Genomic DNA, 23,269 nt, shown 5'->3' with positions numbered 1-23,269 from the left:
ATGAGGGTTGACTCAAGAGTTTTGCACAGTACAGTGTGTGGTGCAAGGGGATTATTTATTTATTTATTTATTTATTTATTTATTTATTTATTTATTTATTTATTTATTGTGAATCAAAATATCATTAATATTCGGAGAAATTATTTATGGAGCTTTTGTGTTTTATAGGATGTTGACAGAAGGACGAGCTTAGTCTGTGTTACTTCAGAAACCTTGTGATAATCTGTATAGGACCTAGTTTCATAGTTTCTGGATGTTTTTGTTGTAGTTCTGTTGGTTGGGGGGGCGGTAACTAATATAGTAATTTTTTTCTGTCTTTAACCGGTAGGACCATCTGTTGGGTGACTGTTACCAACAAAATTAGAAAACAAAAACCCTTTCTTACTCAGGTATTTCATGAACACGGTATGAATAAAATTCTAACGTCTGCATTGGATCTTTGACTTTATCAATAATAGTTTTTTCACAAATTGAAAGTTTTATTGTGAAAAACCCCACCGGACGTACTTTATTCTCCTTGGCGAAACGCGTGACGCACAGGAGAGTAGCAGTGGACAAAAACACAGACTTGCCGTTCAGATTTAGTTGTAAGTACTGTGCATAATAGTTAGTACAAATTCTTTTGTGTTTAATTTTTCTATAAATTGTGTTACAAAGATGAAGGTGTGCTCGGAATATGCAGTTTGTTGAGGGGAGCTATGTTGTGGTTTGCTACCTGGCTAGCAAAACTGAACGTTAAAGCAAAACTGATTATCATCGGTTTGGTTGGAAAAAGGCACCAACGAGCTTCTCTAAGTGTGCTTGAACTGTTGCACGGTGACGCAAAGTGTTCCGGTGATGTTATCTGGATCCTAAAACAGTTACGTGAACGTACCAGGTGCTGTTGGCTCACCTTCAGTGGTTTTGTGATTCCTGATGCTGGACTCAGCTTCACTCAGGACGCGTTTGTTTGATCCTGTAGAGCCGCAGATACCTGAACATTACACGGAAATCGTTCACAGGAGGAAGCCAGTTTTGGTGTTCACAAACACCAAAACTGGCACATATACTGTTTTTATGTTTACTTGTTTGATAAAGCTCATTAACCATGCGAAAACTCAAGATGGTGGCCATTTTCAACATGGCTGTTAACAAAGGCATCAACAAATATTAATTTTATTTATTTATTCAGATAAAACCAATTAGCATCATATTATTGGGTCATAATAACTGATTGTTGCAGCTTTAGATGACTTTAGCATGTTGTTTTGTTATAATAATATGATGATGCATTAGTATATCTATATTAAACCTGCAAAATGATAAGCAGCTCAATATTTAAAATTAAGTGCGCTGAGTCTAAAATGTAATTGAATAGAAGTGGAAGTACTTAAAGTACAAGTATATTGAACGTGTTTGTTAGTAAAGCAATTCCAGAAGTGCACTTTTTTGTACCACTAGTCTATCAGCTTCTCCAATAGTGTCAGTTAGATTTGAAATTTTACTTTCTGATAGTTTTTTTTTAATGTTTTGCATTCAGGCCACAGAGCATCACCAGACATCCCTCTCAGAGTATACACAGCACTGCAGTGGACAAACCAAGGAACACCGCATGGAAACAATTCAGCTTTGATGTGAATGAGTCCAAGCTACAGAGGCAGTTGCTCAGCTATTAGCTTGACGATCGTTGAGGTTGTCTGTCCAGTCTACAAGCAGTAGTCGAAACCTCTCCACCTCCAGCATGAGTGAGCTAACAGACTTTGAAAAAGGCAAAATAGTCGGCGCGCGTATTGGAGGCATGTCTGTGAGCGAAACTGCTGAGCTGTGTAACGTTTCAGCCCGAACAGTGATGAAAGTCATGAGTGCTTATAAGAATTATGGATTTGCTGCATCAGCACAGAAAAAAAAAATACGCAAGCCACAGAAAAATACAGTTGCTAATGGAAAAGCGGCCAGGGCGAAAGTGGTTTCCGAGTCTAAGGTCACAACACAAAATCCTGATGAAGACATGGACACACCTGAACCCAAGACCCAAGAAGATGAGTAACTCGGTCTGATGAGCTGTACTTTGATCCTTATGTTACATTTAGACTTTTTCTGTTTTCAGAAAACCACAGAATGCCTTTATTTAACCAACACTTTTCCTCTCTGCTGAGAGATTATCTCTTTTAAAAAAATGAATATCAATTACTTTATTTATGGTAAACTAATTTTACTGTTTAGTTTAAAGAAATTCGACATAAGAATGGCCAAAAATGATTTTAAACTTTTTACTGATGTGAACTGGCTGTGTTGTAAACTCATACTTTCTTCTTTTTTTCTTTTTGAACAATATTGCATATTTTCAACAAATAAATCTTAAACGTGAATCTTTTTGCGTCTTTTCTCTCTGTGTTAATGACCCTATTTCATTTCTCAAATTGCACATCCTCTCTGAGAGACTGAGAGGAGGCAACAGGCAGTTAGAAAATTAGACGTCCTTCAAAGCTCTCGATTAAATACCATGGGGGAACAGTGTACATACATTTTGTTAAAGCACAACTGCTGTACTGAGATTAACTTCTGGGTCACCGGCAGGAGAGTAAATAAATAAAACTTCTTTTTCTTTTTTATTTAGACTTACTGCTTTCGCCATCTATTTAGAGAGCAAGGAGGACACTACATTTGACAGTTTGTCAGCAGCTGATTGGTCCACTAACCAGGACATCACTGCTTCAGCATTCAAATTCATGGAAGCGCCATATGACAGTGGACATTGGGGTACCTAAGTGACAGTGCTCCAACGCAGTGGCTGGGTTTCCTGCTCATCTGTCAGGTGACAGTGTCCAAAGGAAATAGTCACCACTTTAAAAGCAGTGTTCAAATCAGTATGAGTGACTTAACAGAGTTTGAAAGGTGCCAGATTGTTGCTGCACGGCTGTCGGGTGCATCTGTCACAAAAACGGCACAGCTGTTTAACGTGGCAAGGGGAACAGTGTCAAGAGTCATGACTGTGTATATCAAACATGGACGAACAGCATCAGCAAAAAAGAACAGCGGGCGCAAGTCAAAGCTCACTGAAAAGGACAGACAGACGCTTCTCCAGATAGTCGATGAACACCCCGAGTGCACTGCCTGTAAGATAACCTCAGAGCTGAATAGACACCTCTCTCACGCGGTCTCTGTAAAGACTGTACGGCGTGAGCTGCATAAAGCTGGTGTCTTTCGAGGAGCATCCAATCAGAAAGCAGAGATAGAAACTGATTCTCCAAAGTTCGATGGAAAGAACAGCGAGCCTTACAAACAATGTGAAGCACAGACGCTATCTGAACCCCAGGGTGCTGTGCACAGATACAACACAGACGAAGCTGGACCCCAAATTTGAACTTGAAAAAGATCACTACTTTCAAAGGTTTCTTGACAGGAATAAAGAACCTGAACCTCAGACTAATTAAAATTACCTCATCTGATGGTACATTTCAACCTTTTTCATTCTTGAGTGAACTCAGCTGTCACTTATGTATTCTGTGTGCTTTACATTATGAGCCGTGAAGAGTGGCTTGCACAGAGATTTATTTTATTTTATTTATTTTACCAGGTTTGCTAATAGGATTTTCAGTTATCCAGCCATAATAACACTGTTTTAATTAAATGATAAAACAGTAAAACTAATAGATTTCTCTGAAATAAAATAACCAAGGCAAAGCTAACAGGCTACGGTATGCAAATATATTGAAAATGAAAAGTAATAGGTTCAATGATTAATATTTAAATAGAATCGCATGTGTTGAAAATTACAGTACTAAAGTAACTGCAGTGATTTAGCTTGTGCTTGTGCTTCACACGGTGACGCAACAACAGACCCGGAAGTGCAGCGCCAACCACAAACACACCTGTGACAGCGCCGCTGTTACTCTGTGGAAGAGGGTTCACGTGTCCAACCGTGAGAGGTTTGACCTGTGTTTTCATCCGTTTTCTCGGCGTCGGGGCGAATATGTTTGCAGTATTTATGTTTTTTATGCAAAGAACGTTTTGAACCTCAACATGAACGTGTGACGGTAGAAAGGTGTAAGGCTACGTTTAGCCAGGTTAGCTTTGCTTTCTTAGCTTTTCTGAAGCTGTGCAATAATGACTGATTGTTTTATTTTTAAGGTGGACAGCATTAGGCGGTTCAGTAAAACTCACTCGTTTTCCCGAAAAGAGCACATGACTGATTAAACCATTTTAGCTGTCTTGTTGCATTCGTGTCCTGACTGATTAGCTGTTAACCTGTTTCTTTTCGGGGGGTTCTGGAAGTGCTGGAGGTGAACTGGTGTAGAGAACAGTGGGTATGATTTTCAGGGGCCTGCACTACGAAGCAGAATTTCGTCTACTGCAGGTTTTCTGTACTGCCAAGGTGGTTCACTTCTCACGGAGGTACATCACCATGGTAACTGATGTTGCAGACGATGGACATTACATTAGTGATCAACAGGTATAAAGTCACCGCCCACTGACCAGTCTCTCTGAAAAAAAGCGTCACCATGGCAGATCCCCCGGGTCTCTGTGCAGCTGTAGAAAACAGCTCATCAGAGCAGACATAACTTTTCTGCAGATAGCAGGAGAGTAAAGATTTGCAATGGCGTCTTTGTGTTTCCCCGATGAGCATCAGAATAATTAAAATTCATTTAAATTTTACAATAAATTTACTTAGGTAATATATTATATACATATTAGTGTATTAAATATATTAGTGTAGTATATTATCCTAAAGTAGGGCGTCCATTTACACCCAGTACCTATAGACCTTATATCAAATTTCCATAGGCAGAATGTATGTTTGAATTGTGTTTTTATTTTTTTTTTCTTCCCTCTTCCTGTTCTCATCCCATTAAATACCACCAGGGCAGCAGCTAAAAGAATAAAAACTAAAACTTTTTTAAATGTATGTTTTGGGCTTTTAATCCTTTATCTGATTGTACAGTGGAAAGAAGACAGTAAAGCTTGGAGAAAGACACCAAGTAAATAGCCTTAGTACAAATTCACACCAAGGCCCTCTGCATTATCCATATAGCATGGATCACCTGCTCATCCAGTTGTCCTATATATAATACATACTTTACTTGACTCAGAGTCATAATACTTTTTAAGGAGCCTGAAAGTACAGAACTGTTAGTTGGTAGGGTACTGGGGGCGCTAGTTAGAATTCATCCCTATAATTTGTCCCTCCATTAGCACACTGATTGCTAATCAACACAAAGAGAAAGACAACTGTGTATTGTTATTTCATTGTGTTTGAAATTTTAACTTCTGGTATTTTCTTCTTTCATGATTTTTGCATTCAGGCCAAGGAGTAAAACCAGTCATCTCCATCTACAGTGCTGTGCAAAAGTCTTGAGCCACCTTTTGTTTCTCTATATTTTGCTTCCCAAGGAGCCAGACTTGCTTGTAATTTTTAAAGTTGTTTTGAGCATCAAATTTCCAGGCTTTCTGAAGGTCTTTTTGCAAGTTTTTCCTTTGGACGTTGGCTTCATTGGAGCATAGAAAAGACATTTAATTCAAGGAATGAAGTAGTGTTGTGTTAACCCGTGATGAAAATCATAGCAAAGAACCAGTTATAAATGGTATATTTTGACAGTTTGTTCATTTGTTCTCATTTCTTTAGTTGCATCTTTAGTTAAATCAAGAAAAAAATGCCAAAGATAACACGGTTTGACAGGCATAAAATAGTACTTTTGCACCAACAAGGTGAACCCCAAAGAACTATTAGCCGAAAACTTGGCATATCTCGACATGGTGTGCAGTGTGTCCTTAAAAAATTTCAGCAAACCGGACAAGTGGAAGACAAAAGAAGAAGTGGCCGACCTAAAAAACTATCTACAGCAGATGAACAGTATCTGAAAGTCATGTCCTTAAGAAATCGTAAAAGATCCAGCAAAGACCTGACACAGGACCTGAGAGATGCATCTGGCCCTTCAGTTGATCCAGCTACTGTTCGCCGTAGCCTCATCAGAAATGGTCTCAAATCATTCTTAAAGAAGGGAAAGGGGGAAGAAAGGCTGACGTACAATATACTCAGCACTGGAATGGATAAAAGAAGAGAAGCAGTCGACACTACCCCGTCCAGTGAGTTAACAGACTTTGAAAAGGGCCACATAGTTGGTGCACGGATTGCAGGACTGTCAGTCAGCGAAACTGCCAACTTATGTAACGTATCAAGCCAAACAGTGGAGAAAGTAATAAATGCTTATAATGAACACGGATTTACTCCATCAGCAATGAATAAAAAATATAAGCCACAGAAAAATGCTGGAGCTACTGAATCCAATGCAAGACCAGTTCCTGACTCTAAGACTGAAAAACAAAATTCTGATGAAGACGTAAACACATATGTATCCAAGATTAAAGATCATGAGTAACTTGGTCTGATGTGTTGTATTTTGAGCTTTTGGTTGCATTTGGACTGTTTCTGTGTTGATAAAGCAACAGTATGCCTTTATTTAACCGACAGTTTCCATCTGTGCTGAACTTTTTCATTTATTCACATTTTCATTTTTTTTTGAAAAGGTTCAAAATGCTTTACTTTTTATTTACTTGAGATAGACTTCCACAGAATGCCTTCACAAACCTTCATTCTTTGTCCAAGCTGGATGTGAGCAAACATGGGTCTCTTTGCAGACTGACAAATATTCATAAAAGTAGATCAACTTGAAAATATTTAACAGTATTCCATTATAATGTTATAATATATTGCTCCTTATTTATAGACCGATGTCTGGCTGTGAATGTGTTGGCTGGTTTACACCGTGTGTGTATTATATTGTAAGGCAAAGCTTTTTTATTTTGCATGCATCATGAAGAGCTCTTATTAAAAAAGAATATGGAACAAGATCCCTAGAAAATAAAGACTTGTGCTTCTACTATCTCCTCTGAATTACTAAGTTGTTCTTTTAAAATGTTATGCTAGTGACTGGAGAATATCAATCCATCCATTTTCTTAACTGCTTATTTAGTTCAGGGTTGTGGTAGTGGAAATGTGTAATGTTTTTCACCCATTCACACACACGTTCATACAAGCAATTCATTTTTATTACTATAACTGTAATATTGAAGCTTTAGGGGAAATGCTGTACGGCCCTATTATATACAGACAACAGCAGTTACTCATGGGGCCTCCCACCTTCTAGAGAGTGAGTCGTAGATTGAGTTCCAAGAAGTAATAACTTGAGCAACGTCAGACACTCCCCTTTCTTTGTAATACATAGATATATCTATTAATCATATAAAAAATAAGTTACTATGTGGGTAGGTTTTTTTTTGACGTTGAAATGTTTTTCTATAATGAGTGTAAGGTAAGGTGGTTGTAGCTGTTGTGTGTGGTGCGCATGCGTGTCACATAACGCAGCAACAGACCCGGAAATGCGAAGCCAACCGTAAACACAGCTGTGGCAGTGCTGCTGTTACTTTCTGGAAGATGGTGTACGTGTCCAACGGTGAGTGGTTTCCCTGCTTTAACGGATTCTTTGTTTGTTTGATATTTATTAGGTGTTTTTATACATTTTAGAACATAACCACCGCATGAATGTGTGAAAAGTGTTAGGTTACATTTAGCCATGTAGGATGTTAGCTAGCCTGGTTGAATCTGCGTAGCAGAAAGAAGTGCTGAGCTGATGAACCTTAGGTGGTGTTTTAAAACTTCGTCGCTTTTCCAGAATCCGATATGTGACTGCGATTTCGTTTGGGCTTCAACTTCATAGTGGAACGAAATTTATCTTTCTTTAAAACTGTTTTGAAATGTGCTGCAACTCGTTTATGCCCTGATTAGCTGTTAGCCTTTGTGTACTGAAGGCCAGCTAAGGAGTAAATCCGGGTTAACGATTGGCTGGTGCACTCATGATTATTATACATGTATTCCCGTCTTGCAATGTGAACAGCATCACAGAGCCCTGCTGTCTGACCCACCTCTGTGTTTCTCCATCAGGCCAGGTCCTGGATAGCAGGGCACAGTCTCCATGGCGCCTGTCTTTACTGGTTGATCTTTTCTGGGGAGCAGTGGAGTTTATTGGCCTCTTGTAAGTCAAATGAGAATTAAATGAAATAAATAAAACAAAATAGCCACCTTTGTTTAACATAATGGATGAGTGACCTTTTGAATAATCATTAATATTCTCATTGCCTGTATTTAAGGTTCGTTAAGAGTTGTTTGATTGTATTTACTGTTGTATTTTCACATGTGTTTTTCTACCTTAAAAAGATGCTGAAAATCTCTTTCTTCCGCTAAAGATAGATGACTTACAGTTTCTCTAATACTGCTAATCTGTTGCCTGTAAAACTGGTTGGAATGTGGTGTAATAAACTTACAATATAGTGAGTAAGCAAGAGGCTTTTCTTAGAGCCTCCATTATGGTTTATTCTGAATTAAGCACAAGCCCCCACTCTTTTTTTTCTTTTACCAGTTTCAAAACCATGTTTCACCCCGACATGTCAAAGAATGGAAGCTCTGTTTCATCACGCTTCACTGACGGCAGAGGGTAAGTCCCTGAAACACCATTAGTTGTGTCACACACACATACACACACTGAACACCAATTCTGCACTACCTTTATGTTAAACACTGAAAATTACGTAATCCGATGTAGGAGCAAGCTAGCTTATTAGGAATTGTGTGTCATGTGTAACACAAAGCTAATAAGATGCATGTGATGTTATTTCTTTTTCAGTTGTATCTAAAAAATTGTCATAATCCAGAGAATGACAAATGCAGTTTAACAAAGCTGTTGCTCATTTCAGCACTTGAATTAATTTATATTTAAGCTGTTTAACGCATTAACGCTGACAGCACTAATTTATACCACTTGTTCCTCACATTCTTGTCTACTGTTGGTTATACAGTCCTCCAGGTCCACCTGGTGGCAGAAGGAGGATGGGAAGAATAAACCATGGTGCAGGGCCCAGTCCTCCACCAATGGGTGGAGGAGGATGAGGAAGGTGAGAATTTTTTATTGTCTTTTTTTATTAAACAGTCCATTTTAGTATCAGCTCATATGTAAAGTGAAATTAATTTCAAAGGATGAATGACACAGAAACAAAATGTGCATGTCAGTTTGCTGTATATGTGCTTGTGTAGTCGTTAGGGCTGCCACGATTAATCGACTAGTCACGATTACGTCGACTATTAAAATTGTCGACGACTAATTTAATAGTTGACGCGTCATTTGACGCTTTGTAAGATCCCAAAAGACGCAGGAATAAGTAGTAGGATTTAAGAGTGTAATAACAGACTGAAACAGAAGACGGCAGCACTGCATGTACAAGGATGCCAGCTGCCGTTAAACCCTGAAGAAGAAGAAGCTGTGTCCCAGAATTCATAGCGCGGCCCTGCTCAGTTGTCAACAATGACGGCAGCTAGTTAGTTTTAACTTTACTCTTATTATTCTTTCTGGCTCACAAAATAAACATTTAACATATTTTCAGGCAAGAATGTAGCTGTGTAAACTTCAAATATCTGCTCAGCTTATCAAGACATATATTTTCAAAAGCGCTCCGACGTTTTCGGAGACGTCTGTTACCCACCAGCTCGATAGCTAGCCGGGATTCAAGGCTCACTAGAGCCGGTGAGAACACTGGACTCCCGGCAAATCGTTTTCAAAACCACCGCCGTCTTTCGCTACTCAGGTTAAAGATGATATGTAAGTCACTTAGATAACTTAAAAGTGATATTGTTTGGCTTTTTTTAGTATTTTATTTATTCCTGAGTAAATCGGTTTGGCTGAGATTAAAGTTATAGTTTTTACACAACTGAATAAACGTCAAGCAGACAACTGATTATCAGAAGTGTGAGATGCTCAAGAATATACTCCGGTGTCCTGTTATATAGGGTGGGCCATTTATATGGATACACTGTAATAACATGGGAATGGTTGGTGATATTAAAGTCCTGTTTGTGGCACATTAGTATATCTGAGGGGCAAACTCCTCAAGATAGGTGGTGACCATGGTGGCCATTTAGAAGTCGGCTGGATTGTCAACCCTCTTCTCCCACTCTTCACACACTGATAGCAACACCACAGGAGAAATGCCAGCACAGGCATCCAGTATCCGTAGTTTCAGGTGCTGCACATCTCGTATCTTCACACCATAGACAATTGCCTTCAGATGACCCCAAAGATAAAAGTCTAAGGGGGTCAGATCGGGAGACCTTGGGGGCCATTCAACTGGCCCACGACAACCAATCCACTTTCCAGGAAACTGTTCATCTAGAAATGATCGGACCTGGCACCTAGGGCTGGGCCATATCATACCGTTCACGGTAATACCAGTATAATGTTGGGCAACGATAAGAAAATGAAATATTGCGATAGAATATGGGTAAAACGCGCATGCGCAGTGCCTTTGTTTTCATATGCACATGGCGGAAAAAGCATGGCAGCGACGGAGAATGAGGAGAGTGAAAGCAGATCGTTAAATGAAACGGATGAACCAGAATTGGTTTGTAAAAATGCTGCAACTGCAGTGGTGTGGCATTGGTTTGGCTTTCGTCCGTCAGATACACAACAAAGCACTATTTTTTGTGGTGGTGGAGGCCAATAGGTGGATGAGGGAAAGGGGAGGCAGGAGGAGCAGAGAGCCGAGGCAGCCGCCGGCCTAAGTGTCAGGTGAACTGAACTTCAGGTAAGAAGTTATGACCTGCAGTCTATCTGGGTCAGATATAAACCGAGTTTATTCTCGTTGTGCTGACTTTTTCGTACTGCGTGCTAGCTGGCATGACGGAGTTTCTATACAGCTGGGTGGGTGCTATGATGTTAATGATGTGGAACTTTATTTTATTCATAAGGTTAATTATTAGGGTTGCCAACTGTCCCCTAAAAAACGAAATCGTCCCGTATTCAGAGAAAATATTACGCGTTTTGTATTGAGGTGAAAAGGAAGAGTTTGTCCCGTACTTCAGCTACAATGAAAAAGACACAAAGCTGGAGTTATTTCGTGTCTTTGCTGCACAGCTGCCTCTTCTCCTCTCATTCTCTCCCATCAATGATCAGCTGATCGGCTTTTCTCTCTTGTTTATTTATCGCCCACTTTGCGCCAGAAAGAAGAAACCAGCGGAGGTCGCGCTAAACAACAGCAGCACGTTTAAGCTTGATCAGCTGTTGTTAGAATTTATTTAATATTTCTTTCTAGTATCAGCTGATATTTGCTGGAGCCACAGCTGTAAACCTGCTGGTCATGATATCGGTTTGAATATGTGGTGAGAGTGAAACATGAAGATGAAACCAGGAGATGTCCTTACTGAATCATCAGAGCTGAACAGGTGATGGAGAAACAGGTTTACCTTTTAGGTGACATGAATGAGTTGAAGGGAAGTTATGAACTGTTTCTGAGAGACAAATAACACCAGGATCCTTTTTTAGGTAGCTGACAGCTGGTAACTGTGCAGGGGCGTGTCTAGCAAAGTTTTGCCAGGGGGGCAGGTAGGGCATTAACAGGGAGAGGGGGGCACAAAGAAATACTTTTCTTTCTTATTCTCATTTAAAATGTCTAGCTTTTAAAAAATAATTATTTGAATCTTATAACAAACGATTGATAGATTGATGCATATATACCATCAAAACTGTGTCACAACAGCGTTTGTTTTCATTCAAAGGCTTTATGATTTTTCCTGTAATGGTGGGCCGGTCTCTAGTCCAAATGCCCGGGCTGATTTTTTGTCCCAGTCCAGCCCTGTATGCAGCTCATTTGCAGTCTGGTGTTACCTACATCTTCCTATTCGGAAGGCAGAATTTCCGAGTTTCTGAGTACAATCAAAAGCACCACAACTGCAGTTTACGTGTTGGATGTAAAAAGCGCACATGACGCTGTGATGTAGGCTAGAATCATGGCGGCGGTCAACGACGGTCCAGGCGTGGGATTTCTCTTGTGGAAATATCCACATTATTTTTTCCTTTCTATTGGTTGGTGGCACAGTGCACTTGTGGCAAGTAAGCAAGCTAGAAGACTGTCAATTATGCTGGGTATCCAGTTACGGAAGCAACACATTAACAAGAGAATTCTGAGTAAAACCAAAGTTACTTTCCCTAGTAACTAGTTACTCTGAAAGTAATGAGTAACTTGAAGTAACTGAGTTACTTTTGATAGAAGTAACTAGTAATGTAACTAAGTTACTAATTTAAAGTAACTTACCCAACACTGGTCACCACCCATCTTGAGGAGTTTGCCCCCTCACATATACTAATGTGCCACAAACAGGACTTTAATATCACCAACCATTCCCATTTTATTACGGTGTATCCATATAAATGGTCCACCCTATATTTTAGATAGCAAGGAGCAGACGGCTGAGTTTATTAAACTCCACCGAAACAATCTGCAAATGTCATTAAAATTTAATAAACTATCATCTTGACTTTATTTTTAGTTAGCACATACCTTAAACACTTCAAGCTGTAAGCTAATCATAGTTATATAAGAGCAGATGCTGCTGGTGCAATAAGCTGTACGTTTTATGTCCAATGGATGCATGCATGCAAAAAATAATCGGTGACTAGTCGACTATCAAAATAATCGTTTGTGGCAGCCCTAGTGGTCATATTGATGGAAAGGTTTTTGTAGTTTTCTTGTGTTATATCTATTTGCATTTCTTTACTAAGGTTACATTGTACTGAGTTCTAGATAAGTGCTACTTTTGTGTAATAACTGTTAGGGTTATCATGATCTGATCACTTGATCATTAACAAAAAATACTGGGGGGTGGCCAGTGGTACTCTTCAGCCTCCTACTACATGGACCTATGGCAACACCATCACCCTACTGGAAAGTAGCCCTCAGCCTTTTATAGCTGAAAAGTAAACAATTAACTCCTTATTTTTATGCATTTTAACATTACTCATTATTACTCATGAATGCATTTAGGTTATTACCTTGGGGGACCTAGCCTAACAAAGAAACTGATTATATATGGCCGTGATATGAAAACACTGCCTGACTGTTATATTACCTGCTCCTCTCTCTAGGTAAACGCCTACACATGCCGTGTAGGCGTGGGGCCTTGCACAGTGTCTTAGAAGCCAAGGAAAGATGATAAAGTCACAGTGCTAAGGCCCTTCCTCATCAGCTGTCACTGTCACAAGCAGTTTCTTGACGCCTTTCTGGGAATTCCTACACGTAGGGGCCAGAACGGCTGATACCACAGCTATCCACATCACTTCTTCCCTCATTTTCTGCGTCGGCTTTTCCAACTTGCAATGTCACCAGTTTCTTAGATATGGGTTATGGTTCCTGGGAGTCATCAGCTAATGTATTTTTTTGTATCCTTCTGTTGAATAAAAAAAAAAATACTGAGTGTGTCTCCTGCTATTATTGTCACATTTGGTAATGACACAGCTTGGTTCCACAAAGAGCTGGTCGGTACTAATAGCAGTATCACACCTTTGGCTCAGCACTAATTGTTAGGATATCTAAAATCAATGGATAATTTGGTAATGGCACAGGTATACATTGTCTTTTTTTTAACTCAAATTGCAAAAGTTGATTAAGACTTGATTATATCAGTCTTGTGTGTGAATATGATATAATTCCAAGGAGTACACTTAATCACTTAATGTTTCTATCAATTCCAAATATCTTGTACCAGGTATCATGGGTTTACTGTATTTAGAATTCCAGACATTCATGAACATTCAGAGCATTGTGATACAACTGCAGTACATGACATAAAACTGTCAAACTTATTTAATACTGTTCAGAAGTAACAGAAATATCTGCATTGTCTTAAACAGCCAGGAAAAAAAAAACACTGAAAAAACACTGGTGACTGTGCTAGAATTGTCAGAATTTGCTGTCACACTATGTATAGAGTTTATTTAAGGAATTAAATCTTTTTTCTGGAAAAACAGTTCTCACTCTTCCTTTATTTACTGCAGAAATGTGCTCGACACTTTGCCAATTTCATCCTTCTGCAGTCCACTGAACAGTGGGACAGTTTGAGTCACCATTTCAAGTAAGAAGAGCCTGTTTTCACCACACAAAGGCAGCTCTTTCACGGAGCATTCGGACACCAAAGCGGTGCCATTCCCTCTGGTGGATCCACATTTCTTGCGTGGTGTCCAAACATGCCAGCACTGCTCCACCTTTCCATGAGATCAGCCGAGGATCCATGTCCTAGAGCACATACGTGTCATATAAAATACATTACAGGATCAGTCTGCAGTATAAAGTTATCTGTCTTTTGAAGACAGATGCAGGTCTGTGACCTTTTCTGAGATATACTAAGGTAATTTTGGGGTACCTTTGGACGTGTGACAACTTCCACATTGTCTACCAGCCTTCTGAAGGATGGTGGCATCTTGTTGATGATGCGGTGAAGAAGGAATTCCTGAACTCCATGAAACATGAGCCCCCCTCCCACAACCAGGATGGAGCTGTACATCTTTCGTTTGGTTTCATCTGATGCTGTAAATGAAATGAGTACAGAGGCTCAAACAGGATATTCCATGGAAGTTTTTATTCTCATCGCTAGATCTTTGAATATAAAAACAAAAATTAACTTCATCACTTACCACAGCAGTCGATGCTATGCAGGACTGCCTTATCTAATCCCAATGCTTTGCTCTCAAATTGGCTCATGATGGCCGTCTTCCTGGACAGATGGGCAGACACAGGCTCTTCCACCTCTCCTGCTCCCATCAGGGACTCTCCATGGGCAGCCCCAAGCTCTGTTTCCCCCTGCATCCCTCCTCCTCCTCCACCACTCCCACAGCTCCTGGGTAGATCTGACAGGTCCCCAGTCCCTCCCTGACTGCTCATCTCCCCTTCCAAACATCCACTTGGTCTGGAAATAGCTTTCCTGTCTGCAGCTGATTTGGAGGACTATTGGAGAAAATAATTAAGTAAAAAAATAGCTGAGAACCATTTGGTTTCATTGGTTTCAGTCTATGAAACCTGTGTGTGTGTGTGTTTTACCTGGTCCTGTTTGCTCTGTGTAGCAAGGAGGTAGTGTTCATCATGAGGGTCCTCTGAGTCGCCTTGGGAACGGAACTGAAGCGATGACATCTTCTGACCTACAATCCCAAACGTCGTCGGGTAAAAAAGGCCCATGGGTGCCTATAAAGAAGACAGAAAAGTAGTTCAGCACCAGTATCAAAACAGCATCGTCTTTACCTTCTGATATAATTACCTGTAGTTTCTCATCCCCAAGTCGAACCTGGTACAGAAGAGCCGGGGCCTCTGGAAAACGTGTCTGAAATTCATGATCTTGTAGCCCTGATATGTCCTGTTAAGAGAAAACAGAAAAACGATTTTGTAGTTAATATGTACTTAAAATTGCTCCATCGATTATTTAGAAGTGAGTATGGCTAAATACTCAAAGATGCTAACAAATCATTGTAATGCACAGACACTAACACCCTCCCTCCCACCCTGACTAACACACACTTGATCTAGATGGCAGAAGGTCTCTTTCAGATGCTGCAGGAGCTGACAGTCTAGTCTGTTAGACAGCTGACAATCTCTGTAGGGAAATCCTGCCCTCTGCAGGAGCCAGAAGAAAGTGCGGGTCACATCTGAGCCACCGTATGCTAAACACAACCTGCAAAGTCCCACAAATACAAGATACCATGTAAGACATTTGCTAAATAATGCAATAAAAGCAGGAAGTGAAACTAACATGAGTTTTAAAAATAAATATTCACTGTTCTGTGTTTGTTGTCTGTGACAACCGGGTCAAATAATTAAATATTAAATATATTTCATTTAATCAAACATAAACGTGAGTTTTGAGCCCCACCTGGAGTTTCGATGTGACACTCCGTCCTCCACACAACAGATACTGGTCTTCTGGTCGCCTACATCCACGACACAAGCGCTACTCAACCCACTGCCAAAAGTAGCACACACCGACTCCTGGTGCACAATGATAGCTACACACAAAAAGACCAGGAAGTAAGTTGATGGAAACAAAGAAATTTCCACTTAGTTACGTGTGAAGATTGTGTAATACCTGAGAACCCTATATTGAGCAGCAGCATGTTCACAACCTCTTTGATGTGCTGTCTGTTGTAGATGTCAGGGACCAACAGGATACATCTGTAATACTAAAAGAAATAATGCGAAATGAGCAACTGATGATTAATGTGGATGATCATCTGTTTGAAAGTATGGAGCACAAAGCCTGTAGAAAGCCTCTATTACAGAAGCAGCTAGCTAGCTAGACAGCTAGATAGATAGAGTCTTATTTTTTATACTAATATAAAGAAATGAGGATTTATCAAGACTACTGCATCCTGCTATAGAACTGAGAAGTTTTCTCCTACCTTTAAATCTTTGAGAGGGATCTCCAGATGCTTCTGAATCACATGACTCCAAATTGTCTCAAGGTCAGCCAGGACAGCAGTCAGTGAGCCTCCAGGACCAGCATGCACATTGAGCTGACCTCTGACTACAGGCCAGTGGATGTTGTAACAGTCTGTTGGATTCACATAAAGAGCCTGTGCAATAGCAGAAATGGGGGGGTAAAAATTAATCAAGGCTTTAGGTAATGAAAATGGCTTAACAAGTCATATTTCACAGAAGTTACGAGTTTGCTCTAATACATTCACCGACCTCCTCTCCAACCAAATAAGGAGGATGGTGGGTTGTGTTTGTCCACTTCACTCTGGAGCTGCTGTCTAGCACCGCAGGACGGATCTGACAGTTATACGCTCTGGCCTAAAAACAAACATACAAAACTGAACCACTGCTATAAGAAAATACTTTTATGGATTAACATCATAATCAATTAATGAAAAGAGTTATTTTCTATATTGTATATCAGCTATTCAAACCTTACTAAGTTGCTATAGGACCTTAAGGTCTTTATTTCTTTATTGTATAAGATAGAAGAGAATCACACTGCATTGTGTTGCTTTCTTCCCTAATTTCTCTTTTATAACCATACCTGATCAGCAGACACAGGAGTCCTCCGCACTCCGTTTGACATCTTCTTGGACCATATAGCCTGATCAACCATTTTAAGGCCATTCTGCCTCTGCTCGTTGCTTTCTGGTTTCTGTTGGATATTAAGACAAAACAATAAGGATAAACACTTAAAAATGACACCATTTAATTTGACAACAGTGAAGTTGTATTATGGGTGCACCTGGTTTTGAGTCACATACATTTAGACCTTCTCTCAACAGCCATGCATCTTCATAGCAGGGCTGGCCACTTTGCTTGTGCCTGCGTGCTATTACATGTGGGACCGTCACTGGAAGGGTGTCCGTTGCTCGGCCAATACGGAGCGTCCTCGATCCAGTGTGGATGACAACTACAAAATTGCTCTGTATTTGCTGTGAAAAAGAATAGAAATTTCAAGTTTCACCCAACAAAAGAGCAACTGTGGACATCTGCGCAGCCTCTACTCTTATGGAAAGACTGGCCACTAGTTTTTGGAAACTGGTTGCATGGATCTGTTTCCATCCAAGGGCTCTGGTGAGGTCAGAGCTATGTGCAGGATAGTCTATATCATAGGTGTCAAACTCTGGCCCGCGGGCCAAATTTGGCCCACAGCCTAATTACATTTGGCCGGCGAAGCCATACCAAATTACTATTAGAGCTGGCCTACTGGTATTATACAGCTAATATATATATCGTTTAGTATTAAGCTTTGCTTGTTCCATATTCAGTTTTTCAGCTAAACTTGTTTGAGTCCATAAGAAAAGATTCATTCTTACATCTGGAGGAAGATTTTTTTTTTCCAATAAATATTAATGTTAGCCCGCGACTTTGTTCCATTTTGAATTTTGGCCCACTGTGTATTTGAGTTTGACACCCCTGGTCTATATCTTCCACACCACACTGGAGCTGTTGGCATAATGTTAGACGTGCATTAATGCCAGCACAAAAACGAAAACACTACATGCTGTATCATTAGGTTTAAGCCTTTAAAAAGAGCCAAAACCCCGTCATCCTTGCAGCTAGTCTTAACCCCAAACAAAGATACTGACTGTTAAACCTAGTTTCCACATCTACCACATCTAAGCTCCTGAAACTTTAAAGAGGGGCTTAAATCAGAAGGGTTAACACGTGTTTTCATCCGTGTTGGGAAAAACAAAAAGAGGTCAACAATTAAGAGCTAAAATATTTCAATATCAGCTTTAACTCAACAACTCTGAGCTTTAAACCTTGTTGCCACATGTAGCAGGTTATAGACCCATTTAGCAACGGTGTACTACTAAAACAGTGTACTAATACGATAGTAAACGCACCATCACAATAGTTTAGCATGTGTCAAGTGAGAACAAAATGTTCATGAAAAATACAAATGCTACATTATAGATTTCTGGCATATATACGGCTATAGTTCATGTATACAACAGCTGGGTACTTCATTTTCCGTCTCACCTCTTGAGGAGGTTCTGGTATCGCCGGAGGAGCGATGGGTCTTTTCACCCCGCGCTGCTGCTCCTTCTCTTTCTCCCTCTCTCGCTCCTTTTCTTTGTCCTTCCCGTTATCCTGCTCTTTCTCCGCCTGGGTCATGGTCTCCTTTCCACTTAATCCACTAAATACTTAGAAATGACAAAGTCACGGTCTTCTAGTCCCAGCGAGATGGTTCAAAGTTGAAGCACAAGCTAACACCGTTGCCTTCCCTCTGAATGAAAAGTTTACTTCCGTGTTTGGTCACGTGGTGCAACATTTCGATTTGTATTTGTCCAAAGGTTTCTCTGCGCGTCTCCGCATTTTTGTTTGTTCGTTCGTACATTTTTAATACATTTTATTTTCGTTTTTATATTTTTTAGAAGACATAATATTCCATTGTTTGTGGTGTGAAGCGTTAATGACTGGCGATAATAGTTTTTCCGATGGTACAGGGTGTTGTTTTAGATCGTTTTACAAGACGTGGCGATTTCTTTCTTCATAAACTTTATTTAAACTTTTAGAAGAAGAAGAAACAAAAAGGAGCTATAGCTCCATCACCCTGCGCCGGTGATAGAAAAAACATTTCAACATAGCATAGCATAGCATCTTTATTTATAACGCACTATACATCCAGCAATGTTGGCCGAAGTGCTACAAATATAAAACAAAGAGAAAACAGTTTAAATTACATATCGAATATCTTAAAATTAAACATAATATAATTAATAAGAAACATATTAAGAGACATCAAGTCCTGCTGAAAGCCAAGGTAAATAGATATTTTTTAAGACGTGATTTAAAAACAGATAAGGAAGATGCCTGTCTAACATGTAAAGGCAATATCAGACATGGGATTTTTATATAATATTTTCACATGATGTGGTCAGTTTATATATATTATTTTCCTGGGTTAGTATGGGGCCTCTAGTAGTGATGTGACAGTAAACAAAACAAATCCATGTTCAGTAATTAAGGTACTTTGCATTGATTATTTTTATTTAAGAGAAATCTATTAGTTTTCCTGTTTGACCATTTGATTAAAACAGTGTTATTGAACCTGGGTAACTGAAAATCCTATTAGCAAAACTGGTTAAACAATAAATCTCTAGGCAAGCCAGATCCTGCACTTCTCTTGATGTAAAGCATAGAGTATTTAGTGCCTGAGTTCACAGAAGTTGTTACTTATCAGAAGTCACCAGAGGTTTTTTAGAGCCGATACCCCTAATCCTAAAAATGGGTATTCAAACATAAGAGCTGGGGGCCACAAATAACATTTTCCTACTAATAAGGACCTCCCCCATCACCATCCAGACTTCAGCAAAGTAATTAAGTAATAAATAAACAATTAAAAGACAGAAAGGTTCCCGTTTTCACTGTTTACTATAGAATTTTCTTTTCACAATGAGACTAAATGTTTTGGTTTGTTTGTTGTTTTAAAGAGAATTTTCTGTGAATTCAAAAACCTTTCCTATAATTACAGGGCAGTCTGGAGAATGAGCTACCAGAAATTCTTTCCTACAGCTGCATTTCTTTATTATGTGGAAAAACTTAGATGTACTGTTCAAACTACAATTCTTTTTCTCCTAATAAGATATCTCAGGGAATAAATGTGCAGGTAGAGTCTTTTGCATTGTCAGAAAGGGGAGTTTCACTGGTCAGACCTACTGTTGGTCAAAGTGGGTTGTTTGTGGCCCACGTGGTAACATGAGTTTAACAACCCTGCTCTAGAGGGTGGGAGATACATAGTAAGATAAGTAACTGCGTCTGAGCTAAATAGCATAAGCCCTAAATAAACAGCACTTCCCTAAAAAACCTTTAATACTCCGATAATAAAATATATTTCTTCAGTACCGCGACCATGAATTGAATAAATGGTTCAGAAAATAGAATAGTCTCCAGTGACCACCATCAGCTCTGTGAAGAAGCTCAACATCTTGTGGAATATTTCAGAAGGTTAGTGGAGGATTTTATACAGACACATTAATGCAGAAGAACAAGTGTTTATTTTCTAATAATTTCCACAAGTTCCATGTTGGTTTTTGAACTCATAAAAAATGTCTTGGGATAGGAATGAAGGAATTAAATCATTACTGTGAGTATTACTATTGAACCAATCTGGACATATAAAAAAATTGTTGAAATGTACCATTAGATGAGGTAATTCCTTTTAACTAGTATGAGGTTCAGGTTCTTTATTCCTGTCATGAAACCTTTGGGAGTAGTGATCTTTTTCACATTCAGATTTGGGGTTCAGCTTCTTCTTTATTGTACCTTGGCACAAACTTTGGGGAATCAGTTTCTAGATCTGCTTTCTGATTGGCTGCTCCTCGAAAGATACCAATATCTGTAAAGATACCTTTACAGACACTGTGTGAGAGAGGTGTCTGTTCAGCTCTGAGCTTCTCTTACAGGCAGTGCACGGGTCTAGAGTCTGTCTGTCCTTTCCAGTAAGCTTTGATTTGTCATAAAATTATGACCATTTGTCTAAGTTGAGTCCCCCTTGTACTGCCAAAACACACCTCACCCATTGAGGCATGGACTCCACTAGACCCCCTGAAGGTGTGCTGTGTTATCTGGCACCAATGTGTTAGTAACAGATTCTTTAAGTCCTGTAAGTTGCAAGGTGAAGTCTCCATGGATTGGACTTGTTTGCAGTGCATGTCTCACAGAACCATTTTTGTGCTAGGGCATAGTATCCTGCTGAAGGAGGCCACAGCCATCACGGCATACTGGTTCCATGAAAAGGTCTAAATGGTCTGCAACAATGCTCAGGTAGGGGGTACGTGGCAAAGTAACACCAAATGGATGGCAGGACCCAAGGCTTCCCAGCAGAACATTGCTCAAAGCATCAGAGTCCCATACGTAACAAACTGCGATGCACTGTGTATTCTGACACCTTTCTATCAGAACCAGCATTACATTTTTCAGCAATCTGAACTACAGTAGCTCGTGTGTTGGATTGCACCACATGGGCCAGCCTTTGCTGCCCACATGCATCAATCAGCCTCAGTCGCCCCTGTCGATGGTTCACCACTGTTCCCTCCTTGGACCACTTTTGATAGATACTGATCACTGCAGACCGGGAACACCCCACAAGAGCTGCAGTTTTGGAGATGCTCTGACCCAGTCGTCTAGCCATCACAATTTGTCCCTTGTCAAAGTCACTCGCTTGCCCATGTTTACTGCTTCTAGGCCATAAATCAGCAGCTGACAAGACGTTAAATGTAGTGCCCTCGTTGGTCCTTAAAAGAATGGAGAAAGCCGTTAGAGAAAATGAAAGAAAAACACAGTTGCGTTTATTTACAATAAATGTATGGAGCCCACAGTACCTGAAGCATTAGTGAATAAGGAGCTGTGCAGAACGACGGACACAAAGGCATCATTCAAAATCTGTTAAATGAAGCTCATACGAGCGTACTCACAGCACTGTCTTCACTTTAATCCCCTGAAAAGTGAAAGACGTTTGCGTTCTTACTGACTATAATTACAACGGACATTGTACTTACTCTGTCACTGTAGGATGAGCTTATGTTTGTTTTACTTGCAAGCATGGAGCTAGTTCCACCCATAGATTTTCAGAATAAAGCATCACGACAATGGCTCAACAGCTGCTTAAAATAGGGGAAGGCTAAAGAATGTAAATTGGACATGACGTTATCACTGGTAAGATCAAATGTAATCAATAATTACAGGCAGCTATAAATAAATACAAAGGCATACACGAAGGAGAGAAATTAAATAGCAAACAAACTAAGAAGCTGAACATAATTAATGATAGACAGAACTCAGGAGTCCAGTAATAAATAAAAGCAAATACTGCATATATATCACACATGGGGCGATCATTTGAAAGAAGTGAACGTGATTTATTAGAGTACAGAGATTGAGAAAGAAACTATTAGGAGATTAGACTGCAATTAAGATACCAGCAGAGCAGAGTCAGGGGAATGAAGCAGGACAAGAGTCCAGTTATTTGTACCTCACTGCTCCCTCCTGTCCTCAGTCCCCACAACACGGTTTTGATATTTCCTTGCAAAGAGTATGCATCTTTGAGATTACAAAAAACATTTGTAGATACACTTCATGATTGTGTAACACCAAGATGGAATATGTCCACCATGACAAAACAATATTTATGGTCACAACACTGGAATTTCATCATTTGTTGTCAAGAATGTAAACAAAGGTTTCAAAATTGACAAGATCAAGTTCATAGAGAGTGCCATGGATATAGGTGTGATGTTTCTGCTATAGCAGTAACTCTACAAGTATTTTATTCTAAATACAGTAATTAAAAATAAAAATTAAAAAAATCTAAATATTTTTAAAATGCAATTTAAAAAATATGTGTTAAAAGCTAATATTAGAACACAGATTTTTTTCCTACTCCTTTACAATTCTATTTCCTCACTGCATTTCCTTTCCCTTTTAGTTATTGGATTAGTTTCTCTATTAGTCTTTCCTCAGCCTGAGTCTTTTGGTCGTTTTTCTGTTGGGAAAACAGCAAAGCAAATTAACCATGTGATGCAATGTAAGGAGTCCTCTGGTCTGTTAGCGAGAGACAGGTTGGCCACCTGAATTTTTCAATCTTGCTGTTTGCACAGAATTTTGTGAAACATTTTTCAGAAGTAAATGGTAAATGGCCTGTATTTGTATAGCGCTTTTCTAGTCCCTAAGGACCCCAAAGCGCTTTACACAACCTGTCATCCACCCATTCACACACACATTCACACACTGTGTTTGTGTTTGTGCTTGCACAATTACATTCACTCTTAAATGTTCAGCACTGATGTATGATAAAATATGAAGGTATACTGCAGTGAAATGGGCCTGATCAGATGACATGTTGAAGGTAACGTGCTAGCAGCTAGAACCAGCACCCAGCCCCGTTACATTTATAAACAGTGTTAGAGTCAGGCAGGGCTCCATTAGGGATGTGAAGTCT

The 23,269-nt window shown here is 39.6% G+C and overlaps 2 protein-coding genes and 2 long non-coding RNA genes across 4 annotated transcripts; 3 read left to right on the top strand and 1 right to left on the bottom strand.

Moving 5' to 3' along the window:
• The first annotated feature begins 476 nt into the window (after positions 1-476).
• On the top strand, positions 477-2,348 carry LOC105940974 (uncharacterized). The gene is made up of 2 exons (XR_001341571.2): positions 477-587; positions 1,520-2,348. It is a non-coding gene; the product is annotated as an uncharacterized LOC105940974 (long non-coding RNA).
• Positions 2,349-3,372: 1,024 nt separating this feature from the next.
• LOC143414292 (uncharacterized) lies at positions 3,373-6,361 on the top strand. The gene is made up of 2 exons (XR_013094820.1): positions 3,373-4,046; positions 5,283-6,361. It is a non-coding gene; the product is annotated as an uncharacterized LOC143414292 (long non-coding RNA).
• Positions 6,362-7,275: 914 nt separating this feature from the next.
• Positions 7,276-13,272, top strand: selenok (selenoprotein K). Its single transcript, XM_004554024.4, has 5 exons — positions 7,276-7,430; positions 7,919-8,009; positions 8,394-8,468; positions 8,830-8,925; positions 12,945-13,272. The coding sequence occupies exons 1-4, from the start codon at positions 7,412-7,414 to the stop codon at positions 8,918-8,920; spliced, it is 276 nt and encodes a 91-aa protein (XP_004554081.1). The 5' UTR covers positions 7,276-7,411; the 3' UTR covers positions 8,921-8,925; positions 12,945-13,272.
• A 289-nt stretch (positions 13,273-13,561) lies between these two features.
• actr8 (actin related protein 8) lies at positions 13,562-18,574 on the bottom strand. The gene is made up of 13 exons (XM_004554023.5): positions 18,310-18,574; positions 17,085-17,255; positions 16,865-16,975; positions 16,531-16,635; positions 16,242-16,415; positions 15,929-16,022; positions 15,716-15,848; positions 15,364-15,517; positions 15,107-15,202; positions 14,893-15,033; positions 14,490-14,799; positions 14,219-14,382; positions 13,562-14,091 (listed from the first exon to the last, which is right to left on the bottom strand). The coding sequence occupies exons 1-13, from the start codon at positions 18,442-18,444 to the stop codon at positions 13,948-13,950; spliced, it is 1,932 nt and encodes a 643-aa protein (XP_004554080.1). The 5' UTR covers positions 18,445-18,574; the 3' UTR covers positions 13,562-13,947.
• Between the last annotated feature and the right edge of the window lie 4,695 nt (positions 18,575-23,269).

The sequence above is a fragment of the Maylandia zebra genome, linkage group LG20 (genome assembly GCF_041146795.1).
Source record: "Maylandia zebra isolate NMK-2024a linkage group LG20, Mzebra_GT3a, whole genome shotgun sequence".
Taxonomy (NCBI): domain Eukaryota; kingdom Metazoa; phylum Chordata; class Actinopteri; order Cichliformes; family Cichlidae; genus Maylandia; species Maylandia zebra.
This window is presented reverse-complemented; position numbering and strand designations above follow the sequence as displayed.